General features: G+C 39.3%; 1 protein-coding gene across 2 annotated transcripts in view; it reads right to left on the bottom strand.

The window, feature by feature from the left end:
• The window catches only part of LOC132152667 (alkyldihydroxyacetonephosphate synthase, peroxisomal-like), a 49,153-nt gene that overhangs the window by 25,307 nt on the left and 2,527 nt on the right, over positions 1 to 21,319 (bottom strand). The window contains exons 1-5 of one of the 2 annotated variants that reach the window (XM_059561451.1): positions 19,468 to 19,754; positions 1,827 to 1,916; positions 1,298 to 1,388; positions 1,103 to 1,223; positions 364 to 438 (exon numbers count right to left, since the gene is read on the bottom strand). In XM_059561451.1, the coding sequence (XP_059417434.1) occupies positions 364 to 438; positions 1,103 to 1,223; positions 1,298 to 1,388; positions 1,827 to 1,916; positions 19,468 to 19,631 (541 nt within the window). In that variant the 5' untranslated portion in view covers positions 19,632 to 19,754. Of the gene's footprint in view, positions 1 to 363; positions 439 to 1,102; positions 1,224 to 1,297; positions 1,389 to 1,826; positions 1,917 to 19,467; positions 19,755 to 21,319 lie in introns of those variants that run through there. The other variant, XM_059561452.1, reaches the window with a different exon arrangement.

Here is a 21,319-nt window from a genome sequence, read left to right as displayed (position 1 = left end):
GGCTGATTGGAGAAACGTGGAGGTAAAGGATGAATTCGCAGAGAGAGAGTGTTCTGGACGAAGGCAGATGATTTGTCGGCCGCTAGGGATCTCTTCTAATCAAAGCTCGGCCATCAATCAGAGAGGGCCAATGGCTCCTGTCAGGACTCCACCAATCAGAGAGGGCCAATGGCTCCTGTCAGGACTCCACCAATCAGAGAGGGCCAATGGCTCCTGTCAGGACTCCACCAATCAGAGAGCAGCTACTCTGGCAGCCAGAGCATCACTGGACGGCAGGCGCCCCATTCCCTCTAATTAAAGCAGGCCCTCATGAATATTAATTAGCACTCAGCCACAGAGGCTTAACCCTTTGCAGTCACTCACTCGGCCAAACCACCATGTCAGGCACCCGTCCTATCCTCCCCTCGCGCAGGGCAAAGATCTCATGCAGGCAGTGACCTGAGGAAGACAGAGAAAAGAAGCTTTCACAAATATCCAGCTTGCTCATATCGGTAAAGCACTTGTGGTTTCCCATTAAATTTCAAGAAACACCGTGAGCTCTCAGTAAACATACCACCATTTAAACGTTTGGGGTGAGTGAGATTTTTTGAAGACATTAATACTTTATTTATTTAGCAAGGATTCATTAAATTGATTAAATGTTAGATAATCAAATAATGTTAGAAAAGTTTTCTGTTCTTTTAAATCTTATATTTATCAAAGAATCCTATAAAAAACTGTTTTCAGTTTTTTAACCCCAAACTTTTGAAAGGTAGTGTATGAGGAATAATAAAACAAATGTTCATATATAAAGAGTCAAATGTTTTGATCAAACACTTTTTTTAACAAACTCTCTTTTTTTAAAGTAAACTCTGTAATAATAAAAAATAATAATAAAATAATAATAATATTTCACCCCAAAAGAAAATTAAAAACTAAAATCATAAAAAAACTAAACCTGCAAAAGAAAACGTATTTTGGGACCATTATGATTTTTGCATTAACAAAAATAAAATTAGGCATTTTTTTATTAAACAAATTTCCCACAGGTGAAATATGAAAAAAATAAAACCCCCCAAAACATGAAAAATTTCTGCCAAACACAAAGATGGTAGTTCTGTACCATGAGCTCGGAAAACCCGGTCCTCTGGGTCATGTGACAGGGCCACAGCTGCTGCTTTCAGATCCTCGATGAAGGGCTCGTTCAGGTTCGGAGGAGCAACTGCACTCAAATTGACACTGGGCTGGAGGAAGACACACACCCCGTATTACACACACACACATAACACAAGAGTCTGCTATCCCACACTTGACTTACTGTCGCAGGAGATTTATGCTGCAGATTGGCTCCAAACGTGCCCTCAAACCAGTCTTTCAGACTCGGTAAAATCAGCCCACTCAACCGATACCTGAAACCAGCAAAACACACACCGATCAAGTCAAGCGGTCTCCTTACAGTCGCAACCTTGCAGAGCAAACTGTGACTTTACCATTTCCTGAAATTTAGACAAAACTATGTAAGCATGTAAGGATTGCAATGCAAGTTTTTTGTTCTTAATTCAACTCAATTCTATAGGATTACTAACTCATTAAATCCGTTTCATCCTTGAAATCTTTCTAATCTAATGAACAACTCTCTCTCTGAGGCCTTGTGTCCAGATGCAGCTTCCATCCACTAGATGGCACGAGCACACCAGACTGAACCATCCTGAGCACATCCAGTCCTCACCACAGACACAGAGGAGCTGACAGGTCTGTGTCTGTAGATATACACCAGCTGCTGCCTGCTGTGAATGACTCTGCTTAACAGACTTTCCTGAGTCGAATTAGAAGTGCCTCATACTCACCGTTTCCCCGTGAACTCTGCTTGACCCTTTTTATTGAAGAGGAACCTCGAGTCACTGTAACCCCAGCCATTCCACTTCATGGTCTCCTGTCTGAGAGAGAGAACTCCGAGTGAGTACACAAAATATCTACAATCAACAACCTTTGTTTTGGAGAAAGATTTGCCCAAAAACTGTGATTTAATTAAGCTACATTATAAGGGCTAACACCAGTAGATATAAACATTCATAAAACAACAACAACAAACTGCCAGCAACTGTCAGAATATTTAAAATAAATGACAGAATCTATCCCTATAACAAACCCATCTAAAGCTACCAATGAGATCCTAAAGAAGAAACATAAAGATAAGCTCCTGAAGGACAGTCCAGAAACCCTGTACTCAGACCTGTACAGGAATGGAGAGGTCAGTAACATCATATTCCACACAGAAGACCCTGAAGCCTGACACTCAGCAATCAGACAGCATTAGATCAGCCCTAATACACAAAAGTGTGCAGAAGAGCCCTCGACGTCCAGCCATCAGTCCAGAGACGAGCGTGAGGAGATCTCCCTTCTACACAGCATCATCAGTGACATGAAGGAGAAGTTCAGAGAGATGGAGCTGGAGCTGGTGAAGGAGACGGATCCAACACAGAAAGAAGCGGATTACAGGAAAGAAATAGAAATGCTTAAGAAAGAAACTCAAGAAATGAAAAAACAGGGAGAAGAGTACAGCAATCAGCTGTCTGTAATGAGGGAAGAGATGAGAAAGCTGAGAGAGTCCCACATAATAGAGCGGTCAGCTGTGGAGAAGCAGCCGACACAGAGAGGAGAACAGCAGAGCTCCGAGGAGACTCGAGAGACCCGGCCCAGCAGACTCCTGCAGTCCATCACAGCCTCACATTATACTCCTCATGGACTCCAACGGCAAGTTCATCAATGAAAAGAGACTTTTTCCCAGAAAAAACGTCAGAAATATCTGGTGCCCAAACACAGAGAAGGCCCTGGAGCTCTTGTGTGAAGAGCAGCTGGGTTCCCCCAGCCACATCATCATCCACACGGGCACGAACGACCTCCGAGCTCAGAGAGAGAGAGTAGCTGCAGCTCTCATTATTGTGACTGAGAAGGCATCCTCCAACTTCCCCAACTCCAAAATCATCCTCTCCACCCTGCTACTGCGCTCGGACTTCCACCAGGACACCAAATGCTAGAGTATCAGGAGACTGTGCCCTCAACATACACCTGGTTCAGCACCCCACACTGAATCTCAGCAGTCTGTACGACCATGTCCACCTCCACAGAAGGGCAGTCCCCATCTTTGCTAAAACCCTGAAGGACATCGCACTCAACCGCAGCTCCAGCACACCGCAGCGACATCATGGACACCCCACAGAGCTACTGCAGGGACACCACTTCACCTCTGACCGGAGGAAGCCCACGACAGGTTCTGTGTTCCCCCCGGACAACAGCGCACGAACAGGCCTGAAGCCCCCTCACCTTCTCATCAGCAGGAGCAGCAGCCGGGCAGCAGATCACTGACCCCCTGCAGCCCCAGCACAGCCCCCAGCCAGCCGACCTCATCGCCCTGCACAGACCTCACCAACATCCAGCACATGCTGACTCTGCTGTGCTCACACCTCATGGGTTAGTGACTCACAAAAATTTTTTTTTTTATATATATATACCAACCACCCTACAAGTGGACAAATAACAGCACAGAAAATTATCAAAATGCATTAGAAAGTCAAACAATCAAATTACTATTAGACAAATTGATAATGAACACATATCCACAAAATAAAGTAGGCATAAATCTGGCACTAAATGACATTACAGATATATTCCACCAATCAGCATCCATGTGCAATTTGAAAAAATCATCAAAAAACCCCTCAAAAACACCAATGAGAAGTTGTTTGACGAAGAGTGTAAAAGAATTAGAATGACAGTACGAAATCTTTCAAATCAAAAACACAGAGATCCTGACAATGAAGAACTCCGCCATCAGTATCACGAAGCCCTTAGACTGTACAAACAAACTCTACGAGTAAAAAAGAAGAGCATACAGAACAATTATTTCAAGCAATGGAGGAATCAATAAATACCAATAACTTCTGGAACAGCTGGAACACGCTCTATAGACCACAGAAAGAAGAATTGGCCATTCAAAACGGGAACATATGGAGGACACACTTTGAAAATCTGTACAAAACAACTGAAACAAATCCTGCTAGAAAAGAATTAAAAACCAAATTAGAAATCCTGAAAGAAAAGATTAAAGACAACCAGAACCCCCTGGACTCTCCAATCACAGTAAATGAGCTTACAGATAGACTACATGCTTTAAAACCCAACAAGGTATGTGGCATCGACGGAATATTAAACGAAATGATCAAATACACCAACGACCAATTCAAAACCGCAATAATCAAATTATTCAACCTTGTTTTGAGAGTAGGATTTTTCCCCGAAACCTGGAACCAAGGCCTAATTACACCAATCTTTTAACAAGGAGACAAATATGAGCCAAACAATTACAGAGGCATATGTGTCAATAGCAACCTGGGGAAAATATTCTGTTCGATTATTAATATAAGATTGCAAAACTTTCTCAAAATCCTGGGAAAAAGTCAAATTGGATTTCTGCCCAAACACAGAACGTCTGACCACATCTACACCCTCCACAATATCATTGATTGACATGTAAACCAAAGTAAATCCAAAATCTTTGCTTGCTTTATTGACTTTGAGAAGGCTTTCGACTCGATCTGGCACGAAGGACTCTTTCTAAAACTACTGGAGAATGGGATTGGAAGGAAAACATTTGATTTGATAAGCTCCATGTATAAAAACAATACATGTGCTGTAAAAATAGGAAATAAACGAACAGAATTTTTCTCCCAACATCGAGGAGTCAGACAAGGTTGCCCATTGAGTCCCACTCTATTTAACATTTATATAAACGAATTAGCCAAAGCCTTAAATAATTCCCCTGCCCCCCGCCCAACCCTGACGCAATCAGAAGTCAAATGTCTCCTCTTCGCAGATGATTTAGTCCTTCTGTCAAAAACTAAAGATGGACTACAGCAGCTCCTCGACGTCGTAGACACATTCAGTCAAACGTGGGCTCTCAAAATTAACCTCGCAAAAACTAAAATAATGATTTTTCAAAACAGATCCAGATGTAGGGAAAATAAATACATCTTTCGAGCAGGACCAACCAAGTCCTCCAACACACCCATGAATACACCTATCTGGGACTAAAACGGAGTTCAACAGGGAACTTTAATCTGGCTGTGAATGAACTGAAGGCAAAAGCAATGAGAGTCTTCTACATGATTAAAAACACAATTCGACATGAAATTCCGATTCAAACCTGGCTAAACATCCTAAAATCAATAATTGAACCGATTGCTCTGTATGGCAGCAAGATATGGGGAGGGGACCTCTAAAAACCCAAGATTTCTCAAAATGGGAAAAAGCATCCTGAAAGTAAACAGATCCACACCAAACAACTCGTGCAGAGCTGAATTAGGACAATACCCCTTATTGATCAGCATCCAAAAAAGAGCTGTGAAGTTGTAGCAGCACCTGAAGGGCAGCGAGCCGAGCTCATACCAGGCTGAAGCCCTGCGGTGTCAGGAGCAGAACCGGCACCGGAGCGCTCTCTCACAGCTGATGCTCAAACTACAGCCAGACCAGCACAGCACCATCCGGCCAAACCAAATCACACAGTCACAAAAACAACATTACATCACCTACTGGAAACATGCTACTAAATCACAGAAGAAGATGGAGCTGTATTTAGACCTGAAGAGAGATTATAAACCAGCAGAATACCTGAGCTGTGTAAAAGATCCCAAATTAAGAAAAACACTTACAAAATACAGACTGAGCGATCATCGTCTGGCTGTAGAGAGAGGACGACACAGAGAGAGATGGCAGCCGAGAGAGCAGAGACTGTGTTCACTGTGTTCTCAGAGAGAGAGAGAGAGAGAGAGAGAGAGAGAGAGAGAGAGAGAGAGAGAGAGAGAGAGAGAGAGAGAGGACACCCTATAAAACACCCAATAACCTGTGCAGAGCAGAGCTCGGCCAATACCCCCTCTTACTCAAAATACAAAAAAGATCAATTAAATTTTACAATCACTTAAAATCAGTTAACCCCCAGACATATCATCACAAAGCCCTAACCTTGCAGGAGCTGAAGCCAGAGAAGAGTCCCCTCAGCCAGCTGGTCCTGAGACTCTCTGCAGTCACCAGTGCCCAGCAGCCTCAGGACAGCAGCGCCAGCTCAAGCAGACCACACCACATTAGCAACAAGCAGAAAGAAAAATATATCGAATACTGGAAAGAAACCACCAAAACACAAAGTAAAGTACAATGCTATCTGACCCTAAAAAGAGAATTCACACTGGCAAATTACCTGAGAACAATAAAATGCCCTAAACTGAGAAAAATATTGACAACATACAGACTGAGTGAACACAGCCTGGCCATAGAGAAGGGTCGCCACAGACAGAGCTGGCTCCCACCGGAGGAGAGACTCTGCTCCCAGTGTGACCGGGGACAGATCGAGACAGAGCTGCACTTTCAGACCTCATGCCCCAAATACAATACAATCAGACAAAAACACTTTGAAAACATTTCCCAAATATACCCTGAATTCGAAAACATACCAGACACACAGAAACTCCCATACATACTGGGAGAAATGCCCAAATGTGAGATAATTGCTGCAAAGTATGTCTTTACATGCCATGAAATGAGGACAACCAGTGGAACCTCAGATGGATAAATAATTGTATATTTTGATTGTTTGATGTAGATATGTATATGTGTATATGTATGTATGTGTATATATATATATATATATATATATATATATATATATATATATATATATATATATATATATGTGTGTGTATGTATGTATGTGTATATATATATATATATATATATTTTTTTTTTTTTACATTTGATACTGATTTCTTTTCTTCTTTTTTTTTTTTTTTCATTTTTGTATAAATGTATTCATACATTTGTTTACTGTTTAATTTTATTGATTATTTGTTCATTGCCTATGTAATTGCCAATGCTTTGGCAATACTGTACAAGTCATGCCAATAAAGCTAATTTGAATTTGAATTTGAGAGGACGACACAGAGAGAGATGGCAGCCGAGAGAGCAGAGACTGTGTTCACTGTGTTCTCAGAGAGAGAGAGAGAGAGAGAGAGAGAGAGAGGGAGAGAGAGAGAGAGAGAGGACGACACAGAGAGAGATGGCAGCCGAGAGTGCAGAGACTGTGTTCACTGTGTTCTCAGAGAGAGAGAGAGAGAGAGTGATAACTGTTTAATATCTATATTAATGAACTGGCATCAGCACTTGAGAAGTCCCCTTGTCCTGGTCTGACCCTCGAGGGCAGAGAAATCAAATGTCTCCTGTACGCTGCCGATCTTCTGCTCTTGTCACCTCATGAAGAGGGGCTACACCAAAGCCTCTCGCTTTTAGAAGATTACAGTAGAGACTGGGCCTTACCAATAAACATGGAGAAATCCAAAATTATCATCTTTCAGAAAAAACCTCGGCCTACTGACAAAAAATATAGTTTCACAATCGGGGGAACACTTCTTAATCATGTGACGTGTTATAATTATTTGGGTCTCACTATCTCAGCTTCTGGTCAGTTTGACCTGGCAATAAAACATCTGACTGATAAGGCACGCAGGGCTTATTACACTATTAGAAAATCTTTGTTCAAATTCAACCCACCTATTAAATTATGGCTAAAAATCTTCGACAGCATCATCAAACCCATTCTTCTATACGGTTGTGAGATCTGGGGCCCCAAATTTAAATTAAACTACACATCGTGGGATAAAAGACCCACTGAAATGTTCCACCTGGAGTTCTGCAAGAACATCCTGGGACTTCACAGAAACGCCCCTAGTCTCGGCTGCAGGGCAGAACTGGGCAGATTCCCTCTTCTAGCAGAGATCCAGAAGAGAACAGCCAAGTTCTGGTTCCATCTATCAGACACACGGACAGATGATTACCATCACTGCGCTCTTATGTACAGGACAGGACACCCAGAGAGTGACCCCACGCACTATTTAGTGGAAAAACACCAACTCAGCTCAACCATTCAATTAAGACACGCAAAAGTTAAAGAAATTGTAAAACTAACCCAGGAAGAATACATCTATGATTGGCAGGTCAAAGTAGAACAAATTAACAAATTAAAATACTTCTATAGATTAAAGACTGGCTATCAATTGGCACCTTACTTGATCAAAATTAAAGACTATAGTAAGAGAAAGCTCCTGACGAAGTATCGTCTGAGTGATCACCGTCTGTGTGTGGAGACGGGCCGACACAAACACAGCTGGAGAGAGAGAGAGCTCCGACTGTGTCCTCACTGCACAGAGAGACTCGTAGAGGACGAGCTGCACTTCCTCACACACTGCAGCAAATATGAACACATTAGAGACAACTACTTTACCCAAATAGCTCAAATTGTGCCAGAATTCAGGCAAGCAAGCGACATTGACAAACTCAGTTATATTTTGGGAGAGAAAGAGAAGTGTGTCCAGCTCGCAGCGCAGTATGTGTCCTCCTGTCACATCATGAGGGACAAAAACTAAACTCCTGTACTTAAGCAATGCTCTCTGTAAATATTTACCCTGTATTCACTTTTTTTGTTTATTTATTTATTTTGTGTGTTATGTGATTATATATGTACAATATGGACATGAATAGGTTTTTTTTTTTTTTTTTTTTTTACTATTATTATTTATTTATTTATTTTATTATTATTATTATTTTTTTTTTTTTTATCTACATATCTATATATCTGTATAACTTGTTTACTGTTTATTGCTTTGGCAACATTGTGCTGTTTCACAGTCATGCCAATAAAGCTCATTTGAATTGAAAATTGAATTGAATTGAGAGAGAGAGAGAGAGAGAGAGAGAGAGAGAGAGAGAGGACGACACAGACAGAGATGGCAGCCGAGAGAGCAGAGACTGTGTTCACTGTGTTCTCAGAGAGAGAGAGAGAGAGAGAGAGAGAGAGAGAGAGAGAGAGAGAGAGAGAGAGAGAGAGGACGACACAGACAGAGATGGCAGCCGAGAGAGCAGAGACTGTGTTCACTGTGTTCTCAGAGAGAGAGAGAGAGAGAGAGAGAGAGAGAGAGAGAGAGAGAGAGAGAGAGAGAGAGAGAGGACGACACAGACAGAGATGGCAGCCGAGAGAGCAGAGACTGTGTTCACTGTGTTCTCAGAGAGAGAGAGAGAGAGAGAGAGAGAGAGAGAGAGAGAGAGAGAGAGAGAGAGAGAGAGAGAGAGAGAGAGGACGACACAGACAGAGATGGCAGCCGAGAGAGCAGAGACTGTGTTCACTGTGTTCTCGGAGAGAGCTGGAGACAGAGGAACATTTCCTACTACACTGTGATTACTATCACAACATAAGAGCTGCATATTTCCACAAATTCCAACAAATTAAACCAAATTTTATGGCCTTACCAAATACAGAAAAATTAAATCACATTTTAGGGGAGAATTCCAAAATGATCACAACAGCTGCAAGATATGTATCAGCCTGTCACAAACTAAGACTGTCAGCCAGTGGACAAAACTGAACAAGAGCATTTCTTACATGTACTGTTGTGCAAAGTTATAACTATTATTGTGTTATGAATAATAGAGTGTTATGAAGAGTGATCAGATGAATTGCATAGTCCTTCTTTGCCATGAAAATTAACTTAATCCCAATAAAACCTTTCCATTGCATTTCATTGCTGTCATTAAAGGACCTGCTGAGATCATTTCAGTAATCGTCTTGTTAACTCAGGTGAGAATGTTGATGAGCACAAGGCTGGAGATCATTATGTCAGGCTGATTGGGTTAGAATGGCAGACTTGACATGTTAAAAGGAGGGTGATGCTTGAAATCATTGTTCTTCCATTGTTAACCATGGTGACCTGCAAAGAAACGCGTGCAGCCATCATTGCGTTGCATAAAAATGGCTTCACAGGCAAGGATATTGTGGCTACTAAGATTGCACCTAAATCAACAATTTATAGGATCATCAAGAACTTCAAGGAAAGAGGTTCAATTCTTGTAAAGAAGGCTTCAGGTTGTCCAAGAAAGTCCAGCAAGCGCCAGGATCGTCTCCTAAAGACTTTTGGAAGATGGCCTGGTGTCAAGAAGGGCAGCAAAGAAGCCACTTCTCTCCAAAAAAAAACATCAGGGACAGATTGATCTTCTGCAGAAAGTATAGTGAATGGACTGCTGAGGACTGGGGCAAAGTCATATTCTCCGATGAAGCCCCTTTCCGATTGTTTGGGGCATCTGGAAAAAGGCTTGTCCGGAGAAGAAAAGGTGAGTGCTACCATCAGTCCTGTGTCATGCCAACAGTAAAGCATCCTGACACCATTCATGTGTGGGGTTGCTTCTCATCCAAGGGAGTGGGCTCACTCACAATTCTGCCCAAAAACACAGCCATGAATAAAGAATGGTTCCAAAACACCCTCCAACAGCAACTTCTTCCAACAATCCAACAACAGTTTGGTGAAGAACAATGTATTTTCCAGCACGATGGAGCACCGTGTCATAAGGCAAAAGTGATAACTAAGTGGCTCGGGGACCAGAATGTTGAAATTTTGGGTCCATGGCCTGGAAACTCCCCAGATCTTAATCCCATTGAGAACTTGTGGTCAATCCTCAAGAGGCGGGTGGACAAACAAAAACCCACTAATTCTGACAAACTCCAAGAAGTGATTATGAAAGAATGGGTTGCTATCAGTCAGGATTTGGCCCAGAAGTTGATTGAGAGCATGCCCAGTCGAATTGCAGAGGTCCTGAAAAAGAAGGGCCAACACTGCAAATACTGACTCATGCATAAATGTCATGTAATTGTCGATAAAAGCCTTTGAAACGTATGAAGTAGGGCTGGGATAAACGATTATTTTTTAAACGATTAATCTAGCGATTATTTTTTGATGCATCGATTAATCTAACGATTAATTTTTTCCAGACCGATTTGATTTCGATTATCTCCCCATTAATTGACTACTAACAATTTATACATGTTGATTTACATATCTGAATGAAAAAAACATCAATTCCTTAACATTGCAATATATGTTTATTGCTCTTAAAATTACAAAATAAAAGACTGACTAAGAATGCATTACTTTGCACTTGTATAGAGATAGCATTCAATAAAACCTTGAAGCCTTGAAAACACATAGCTTACTGAAACAAGCTTACTGAACACATAGGGCCTAGCTTACTGAAAAAAGAAGTTCTTTCAGATGAAAATAACAACAACTTGATGTCTAGCATTCAATAAAAAAGGTCACCCAAAATACTTGTTTAGAGCAATTGAAAGAATACAGTATGTAAATGTAAACTTGAGGGCTTTAAGCTAATACAGAGAGTGCTTTTCCAAAAAAAAAAAAAAAAAAAAATTAACAGTGGGAGCCAGCAGCCTGTCATGGAGAAAAAAAAATCTCCGAATGCTCCACGTGAAACTTTGGCGTTCCCCCCTTTTTCTATCATGTCTAATGATTTTGGTTAATACGAGGGAGGGAGGGAGGGAGGGAGGGAGAGAGAGAGAGAGAGAGAGCAAGACAGCGCTCGTGTAGTTTGAAGACTGTGAGTGCGCGAGCGCGCGTGAAACTTTGGTGTTTCGCCCTTTTTCTATCGTGTTCAATGATTTTGATTAATATACACAAGGGAGAGAGAGAGCAAGAAGCGCTCGTGTTGTTTGAAGACTGTGAGTGCGCGCGCAGCCGGGGCTCTCTCTCGTACGCGCCCTGTCACTGTCACTCACCGATCAAATAAGGCTTTGACAGCCGCCCAAAAAAAAGATCAATGCAGAAAAACCCCTGGATTGGTTATATAACGTTGGACAGAATGTTGATCCGGCCATCGCGTATATTCAGCGCACATAAGGTAAACGTTTTGCAAACGTTTTTTAGAGAAATAAAAACAGGTCGACGAATCGATGCGCATATTTTGCATCGACGTATTTTTTGCGTCGACGTCATCGATGACCTCGACGCGTTGTCCCAGCCCTAGTATGAAGTGCTTGTAATTATATTTCAGTACATCACAGAAACAACTGAAACAAAGATCTAAAAGCAGTTTAGCAGCAAACTTTTTGAAAACTAATATTTATGTAATTCTCAAAACTTTTGGCCACGACTGTATACTTAATCATTTTACAAATCTGTTTTTGTTTTATGTATTATATAATTGTTTATTCCTTATTCATGTAATGTACAATGCTTTGGCAATACTGTGCAAGTCATGCCAATAAAGCTCATTTGAATTTGAATTTAAGAGAGAGACGGAGAGAGAGAGAGAGAGAGAGAGAGGGAGAGAGGGGGAGAGAGAGAGAATTTATGCACTGTTTTATAACAGCCAATCGCAAAGTATATTCAATGATTTACAACCTTCATCTTGAGGTATACAAACGTAATATTTAATTTTAGTGGCCATTAGAATGACCTGCAGAGATAAAGCGCTCCAGTCTTTATATTACAGGCTCTGTAGGTCACAGCGTTCACTTCTGCTGAGACAAGACCTTCAGATAAGAAACGTTTTAAAGAGCAAATGTCCTGCTATCTGGATCTATTCCAGGCACTGCATCAGAGGTGAATGTGAAGGGCACACAGAAGCATGCTACTAAGTTTTTCAAGTTTAAATGTATTATGTTTAGGGGTGGAACTTCCTGCTTTTAACAAAAAAACAACTGTAAATTTCCATATGATTCACACTGTACGATTTCCAGAGGTGGGTAGAGTACCCAAAAACTGTACTCAAGTAAAAGTAAAAGTACTTCTAGAAATATTTACTCAAGTAAAAGTAAAAGTACTAGTCTTGAATAGTTACTTGAGTAAGAGTAAAAGAGTATCGGATAAAAAATCTACTCAAGTAGTTAGTTACTAGTTACTTTGGGTCATATATACTGTACTGAGCCTATTTTTATTTAGATATATAGATAAAATGTATGTAATGTATGTGTGCGTGTATAAATGTATATATTTCATCAGCCTTTACTCCAATTTATGTAATTTATTATAAAACCCTGTCTGTTTACTTAAGTAACAGATATAGGTGTCATGCCATAACATATTTTTAATACGACTGACTTTATATTAAATGTGAATTTAACATTGAAAGTTAATGTGATATAAATATTGCTACTAATCTTTCATTGTTCAGAAAGAGAGCAAATAACATTTACATTATCAAAGATCATTTTCACTGACAGTCTAGATTTCAATCACTCTCAGAAACTCCCATTAAAATCACTGAAACTGTTAACACTGTGAAATCAATATCTTAATTAAAGATTCGTACACACATCTGCACTTTGTTGTTCCTGCGAGAGAATTCGCCAGAAAGAGGTATTCAGTCAGTGAGCGAGTGAAGGAAGCACCAGCATTTTAGCGATGACTCATCGGAACACCTCTGATTGGCCAATGCTTTAATAAGCTCAAAATAATCATGTGTGATTGGTTATAATGCGCAGCGCTGTATAAACGCATCTATCTCTGGCTAAGCGCCAGCAAGCAATCACAGATCTGAATTTAGCAGCTGATAATATGACTCGCTGAACGTACTTGCACAGGTGTGATTGTATTAAAATTAATAAAATCTTAATCTGCTATTTTTTGTCTTTTGGAAGCTGCATTCAACTTGACTCCCCTCTGTTATAAGCCACACACGTACAACAAACTAATGTCACAGTGGTATCATGTACTGTAATCGAATGTAGCCCAAGTTATTACCTGTTAAACAGTAGACAGCACACGCGGTGTTCATCTAATAAGGATCTCCATCGCTAGCAAATAATAGCCTTTGCAGATTTCAATTCAGTGCAGTTCCAGCCACGTTTTCAACGCTCTTTCTGTTCTTAAACGTTACAACTCCGAGTGAACCACTTCAGATGCTCAGCGCGTGCGGCAGGGAACTGAACGACTCATTCAAACTGATTCATGAACCAATTCACTCGTTTGCCAATTGGGTTGATAAAGCCTTTGAACAGAATTGACTCAAAAGAATGAATCATTCGCGAATGGGCATCGCTCATTGCCCAGAGAAAAGTAGACGGCGCGTTTGGAATAAACTGAAGCATTTATAACATTTATTGCATTAAGATAAAGTAACGAGAGGAGCGTAACACACAGTAACGAAGTAAAAGTACAGATTTTTCCCCAAAAATTTACTCAAGTAAAAGTACCCATCTTTAAATATACTCCGAAAAGTATTTGTTACCCCAAAAAATTACTCAAGTAAATCTAACTCGTTACTACCCACCTCTGACGATTTCATACTAAATCACCACCTCCTAAAATAGATACATTTACTCATAAGATCAAGCTGATTATACACATCTTCACACAAGCTTCCAAAAAACATAGCTATGGACCCAAAAGGTCAAAAGGTTAAAACCCAAAGAAAACGTGATCTTTCTTGACGTGTTACATTTGTGAGCAGCTTTGGCACACACTACTTCAAAACAAAGTTGTTCTGATGTACTTCTTACAAAAGAATACGTATAGTCAGGATTTCTTACAATATTTCTAAATAATAACAACTGTTAATTTTGAGTGTACAAATGTTTAACAAAATGAAAATGCAATGAAAATCTAATTAATTTCTAATTTGTAGGATCATTTTCTGTTTACACTAAAATAATACTCAACTGTCATTTAAAATTATCTGTATACATAGTTTGAATTTGCAAATGGAAATTCTGAAAAGTTTTAACAAGCATAACATTCCAAAAGTTGGGGGCATTAAGTGTTATTTATTTTATTTTTATTTTTTTAAGAAATTAATACTTCTATTTCAGCAAGGATGCATTAAATTGATCAAAAGTGACAGTAAAGTTATTTTAAATTGTAATAATACTTCACAATATTCAAATAAACACAGCCTTGGCAAGCACGAGAGACTAATTTTAAAAATATTAAAAACCTGAATCTTCACATAAAATAAACATTAAAAAATTGCTTCTGTTAAACTGTTTATGCTATGTGTGGAAAAGTCACAGCATAATCAGTGCTGCTGAAATAATAACCTTTCTGCTGTGAAATGTTCCTTCATGTCACATTCTCCTAAAGTTACGAAAAGCCTTATTTATAGTGAGGATTTATCACTCGAGGGGATTCTAGACTTTACGTATGGCTCAAACGCCAAAATCCAACCAGTCAGAAAAATAGCAGCACACTCCTCCACTCATTCCTCGAATCCCTTACACATAATGTAATGAGTAAGTGGAAGTGTGATGGTTGTCTACTAGCTCCAGGCTTTAGTGCAGCTGTGCTCTCTGGACCCTGCGCCTGCTGTGGGACCCCAACCAGAAACACACCGTCAGTTTGAGGAAACATGAGCGGGTGATTAGAGGATCCTCTGACAAACAGACACAGTCAAACCCTAAAACAAGACACAATGAAGACTCCTCCACAGCAAAGTAGAGACAAAGAGAGAAGATATTTGGTGGATGCTTCACTGGAGTCTAATATTAGACAATAACAAACCCTAAATATTCCTTCAATGACCCTTTTTTACTGTCCATGATGTATATTTGTTATGTCTATCCGTGCTTTTTTGTTTAAGTTCTGTTAGACGTTAAGTATCTATGTATGTTTGTTTTCGAAAGAGAAAAAAAAATTCCGTTCCCAAAAAAAAAAACCTGGTTTTCCGGTAGTGGGCGGAGCTAATGTGCAAACGACAATCTCATTGGCTGGTGCTCATCTATTATCATCCCTGTTTTGATTTCAACAAATCAGTTCCAGTGAACGCACACAACCTGATTAATATTCATGAATCCAGTAGCTCGCTAATCTTTAGTGCGTTTTATAATGTGCTTATTGGTAGAATTCATATTATTATTGTCATCTTATACACTGTAAAACATCATTCATTGCTGTTTAACTTGTATATTTGTTGCAGGCCTAATGCAGTCACACAACATATTTAATGCAGACCATGCAATTCTTTTTGTACAATTTCATATGCTTAGTCTATATTTCTTCTACTGATATGCTACTGCTTTTCCACACCGTTACAGCTGTTGATTCCTCTTCAAAGTTATTGTCACCTCAAGATATAAAGTGTCACCCTACAAGTTTTCAAGAAGCTGTGTGAAGGATGTTCATTTTACAATAAGGTAATTGTGAACTTGCTCATTTTTAAATCAATCTTTATTCTTGATTTTATTACTTGTGTCATGACCTCTATATATGACCTCTTTAATCATTTATGTTATAAGATGGCATGTGATTTACATATGTGATTATTTTTCATCTGTACTTGCTAGCCATTACTAGTCTCTTTAGCTTCATTTTTCCTCCTGTCTTGTGTCTGTTTCAGATGAGCAGAGTTCACCATCGGTCGTCTGCAGTCATTCATGGATGGACTAGATGCTTTGGTGTCTTTTAGAGCTGTATAAAGCATCTGTATCATCAAGCAGGAGCTTGAGCCTTAGCAGTTATACAGTGCCTTGATAAGGAGGTATGAATAAAAATGAACCCAATTTGATCAGTTTGCACTAATATAAGTGTACTAATGTATATATATATATTGGAGTCACACAGTCTTGTTTATAATTGTATGTAGGACACGCATTGGAACAGATGAAAAGCTGCCTTACTTGGCCTTCTGCGCTTCCTTTCAGAGGAGACTTCTGAGATAATCAAGATGTGTGATGTAAGAAAATATATTTAAATCTTGTGAATGTACTGATGATAGTGAATTCATTGTAGAGCAGTATGTGTACGGAAAAAGTCAATCAGCTTAACTATTACAATATATTTATTATTATTATTTTATCCCAGAATCAATAATAATTTATACTAAAATGCTTTTTTGACTGTCAGTCAATCTAAGTATTATACTACAGTACAGACCAAAAGTTTGGACACCTTCTCATTCAAAGAGTTTTCTTTATTTTCATGACTATGAAAATTGTAGAGTCACACTGAAGGCATCAAGGGCTATTTGAGCAAGAAGGAGAGAGATGGGGTGCTGCGCCAGATGACCTGGCCTCCACAGTCACCGGACCTGAACCCAATCGAGATGGTTTAGGGGTGAGCTGGACCGCAGACAGAAGGCAAAAGGGCCAACAAGTGCTAAGCATCTCTCGGGGAACTCCTTCAAGACTGTTGGAAGACCATTTCAGGTGACTACCTCTTGAAGCTCATCAAGAGAATGCCAAGAGTGTGCAAAGCAGTAATCAAAGCAAAAGGTGGCTACTTTGAAGAACCTACAATATGACATATTTTCAGTTGTTTCACACTTTTTTGTTATGTATATAATTCCATATATAATTCCACATGTGTTAATTCATAGTTTTGATGCCTTCAGTGTGACTCTACAATTTTCATAGTCATGAAAATAAAGAAAACTCTTTGAATGAGAAGGTGTCCAAACTTTTGGTCTGTACTGTATATATATATTAAATAGTATATCAGTCTGGCGAGTAAACAAAAACAAAATGTACTACTAGCCAATGTCATTTCATTTAGAGGGTTGTTTGGTTTAGGATAAACCTGATATCTGATATGCACTGGAACAGTCAAGCTGTTAACAACAGGACTGACAAGTCAGAGATGTTTAGTCTGTTGAAATCACACCCACGTCATTATGTATGAGTTTCTTCATTCTGTTGAACCCAAAAGAAGATATGTTGGTAACCAAACAGTTAACGGTAGCTATTGACTTTAATAGTATTTTTTTTCCCCATACAACGGAAGTCAATGGCTACCAGCATCTGTTTGGTTACCGACATTCTTCAAAATATCTTCTTCTGTGCCTCGACAGAACGTAACATACAGGTTTGGAACAACATGAGGGTGAGTAAATTAACTTTTTTTAGTTACTTTTTAGTAAGGTGCACATTGCTGAAACATTTTATGATTTTTTGTATAAATTCATAAACAAAAAATAGGATCGTAAATATTAAAACCAAAGAATGTGTGATCTTTCTTGATGAGTGTTGTGTTTTTGAGCAGCTTTTTGCATCCTGCCCACACTCCAGACTACAGAGAGTAAACATTTTACACCCCTTCAATATAATGCCTGGCAAGATCATGCTGCATCAGAGCAGTATATGAAGCCAAGCGTAACCCATCATGCATCATGTTCAGGAACTCATGAGCCACGAAAATGTACCCTGTCTTCCCTTACGAAAATGAAGTTTATTAAAGTGTGCTATTAGTATACTTCTTTTAAACTTAAAATAGGAAAGTATGCTTTTAGTTTACTTTTTATGTTATTCTCAGAAATGGGCTTTGTAGTAATAATATTAATAATTAAATAATAATAATAATGGGCTTTAATAAAATGTCGACCGATGAAGAGCTAATAATTACAGTTAAGCTTTAGGGTGTTGAATCCAGGTCATAATCTTTTATCAGAAACCCCACGATTACCAAACTGTAGTCTGTGGCATATGAACTACTGAACAGACATTTAGACGTTTATTTCAAAGTGCAAGGTATTCTGAAAGCTCTAAACATAAAATACGTTCTACACACACTTGTGGTCTTGTGGGTTACGCTTGTGGTCAAAAACAGGAAATGCAGCATCATGCAAGTGTGTGCATTAGGATGTGCCCATAGTTCAAAGAAATTTGTGATTTGCAGTGTCTGAGAAACTTCGGCTGGGCCTCAGTAGGTTAAAGGTTATGTCATGTCCAGCATGATGGCGGCACAGATGCAGGAAGTACATTTGAACTCTTAGCAAATACAAAGTCAGACCACCACAGCCCTCGTCCAATCAGAGCGCAGCTTTGCCACACTAACTTCTGTTAAGAGCCTCAGGCTAGTAGTGTTGAATCTATAGACAGACCGAAATAACCAACGCCCTTTCCGTTTACACAAGCAGCACCCCTTTCCTGTGAAAGCACATGTCTGAAAACTGAGGAAACACATACAGGACTCCACAGATACAAGGCCCTCAAAAAGATTCAGAATCAAATTCAAGAGTTGGAAATCAGTTAATAGGTAAAAAGGTCACCCATGTCTAATAAAAAAAAGAGCCTCTGGAGACTTAGCTATGAAGATGCTGTCACCATCTACTTCTACGCTCAAACATACCCGGAAAACAAACCCAGGTATTATACAGCACGTCCACGTTGCTCTGTTCCTAACAACCAAAGAGGATGTCAAACCCTTAAGTCTCTGACTTGTGGCATACTTCAGATCTTCAGATAGCCTTGTTTCAGGAAGAGACCCACATTTAAGTTATTAACTGAAAACCTGCCCTGATTCTTCATTCTCGTAACTTGAGGCTGGGTGGATGACGACAGACATTATTTTTGGGACACCTATAGCTTTAAGGGCTGATGATGTGCCCTAGAAGAACCAGCAGCCCAGTGACGAGCGTCTTCCTCGGTACTGGTTTGGTATAAGCACAATACTCTATGAACAGAGAAACAAGGAGATCTGAAATGTGTCCACGAGTCAGTGTGCAGACATCGCGCGGGATGAATGGACGCTTTGTTCAGCTCCAGCTCGAGCGCACACAGAGACACAATGTAACGCCTCTGCTGCTTCACTGCTGTTTAAACGCAGAGTCTATGTGTCTGTATGAGTCGCGTGAAGCGCTCGAGCTCATAGCAGGCAGGGTGACGCCACATACCTCCTCTTCGGGACCGGTGTCGTGCTATTCGGGTTGGATCGGGGCGTCTCGGCTTTGCACTCCTGCGCAGCGACGCTCGGGTGTTCATCTTCTGCTCGTTTCTGCAGATGTCCGGCTATGATCCGGAGTCTCTGCTGTGCGCTGCTGCTGCTGTTTGACGCCATGCTGCTTCCGTGTTTGCTGTCAGAGGTCAGCAGGCGGCTGATGGAGGGATGTGAGGTGGAGATTACACCCGTGTCCCGTCATGCACCGCACTCCGCCTCCCTCACTCTCTCCCGCCCGCTCGGGTGCGCTGCTACTGACTGGAAAACTGAAAATTAACCCTAAATCCAAGTATTAAGAAATATTTATTTTTCACTATCTAATAACACCAGCAAAATCATATCTTTTGAAAATAAGCTACATCTTTTTCATATAGCCTAATCAGTCATTCTAAAATTCTACCATAATAATAGAATAATGAACTCGAAAAAATATGATAAAGCAAATGTATATATTTTGTTGTTTTTGTATGTGTATGCAGTGCTGGCTAGTAATCGACTATGTGATCTGGCAATCGGGTTACAAATATCAATTAGTATTAGATTAGATTAGATATTAGTAATTAGATATTCACATAGTGGATAGCAATTATTCATAATATTGATTGTACCTCAATTCTTATTAGCATTTTTCTCTCCTACTGCTTGGTATGTACTTTTTAGATTTGGCAAAATGATTACTTTGCAATATAAACTCTACATCCACTGCAAAAGATTAAACAACAAATAAAAATTAAAATAATAATAATTTAAAACAATAATAAATAAAAAAAAACGGAGTTTTTAGGCTTGTTGTTTAATCCTTGCTTAGGCTATCCAACCCACTTCTGACACACATTTTAATTATTATTTCAATAATCACATAGTGAGCCATTTAATGTGTTATATGTCTTTGGGAAGCTTCACCTAGTGTAATGTTTAAAGCACAATACACACACAATATATTTTACCTTATATCAGTATATTACAAACTAATCCTATTTATGTGTGATAAACGATGTCAAAATTAATCAAAAAGTAGTCAATACATTATAAACAGCGGTTTTATTTGTCTTGTAACAACAACAAACAAAAAGTGCAGGTGTGAAGAACCATAAATTACTTCAGAATAAAGTTGTCTTCAGTTACAGTAAATTCTTGGATGCCAAACATTTTGAAAAAAATAAATCTCTTAATATTTAAATGATCACACATTTTCATGATATAGATAGTAACTATTGGTAATGATAATATATGATTAAAAAAATGATTATGGGGGTTTTCATACAATTTTAATTATCAAAATTAAAATTACTCACAGACACTGAAATCTCTTTAATAAATGTTTTTGTCAAAAACCACCAAACAACAAATAATATTAGCAGCACCATGCACTCTATGCATAAACATTAAAATAATAATGTAAAAAATGATGTCTAGATTTTAAATAATCTTGGTTTGGTGACTTACAACATTTATCTGTTCCAGAAACAATGGTACATGTTTCTAGAATGCACATTAGCTTGTTTTCCACATCTACGATTTACAAAATGAATAAATAAATAAATGGTCCAATTTTCACTTCGGTCTGAACACAAATGGCAGATGAACTGAATGAAAATATAACTCCACTGTCTGACAGCAGGTGGCACTGATGGAACAGCAGAAATACTATGTTTCTACAGTAACCACTGTAAACGAAGCAGCACTGAGTTTATAAACATCGCTTTATTAGGTATTAATTAAAATTAATTCAATATAGCTTTTATATAATTTCTCCCAGCGCTCAAAACATGTTGCCCTGCGTGTGATTTTGCTTAATGCGGAGCGGT

The sequence above is a fragment of the Carassius carassius genome, chromosome 11 (assembly GCF_963082965.1).
Source record: "Carassius carassius chromosome 11, fCarCar2.1, whole genome shotgun sequence".
In the NCBI taxonomy this organism is placed as follows: domain Eukaryota; kingdom Metazoa; phylum Chordata; class Actinopteri; order Cypriniformes; family Cyprinidae; genus Carassius; species Carassius carassius.
Note: the sequence above shows the minus strand (reverse complement) of the source record. Positions and strands in the feature narration are given on the sequence as shown.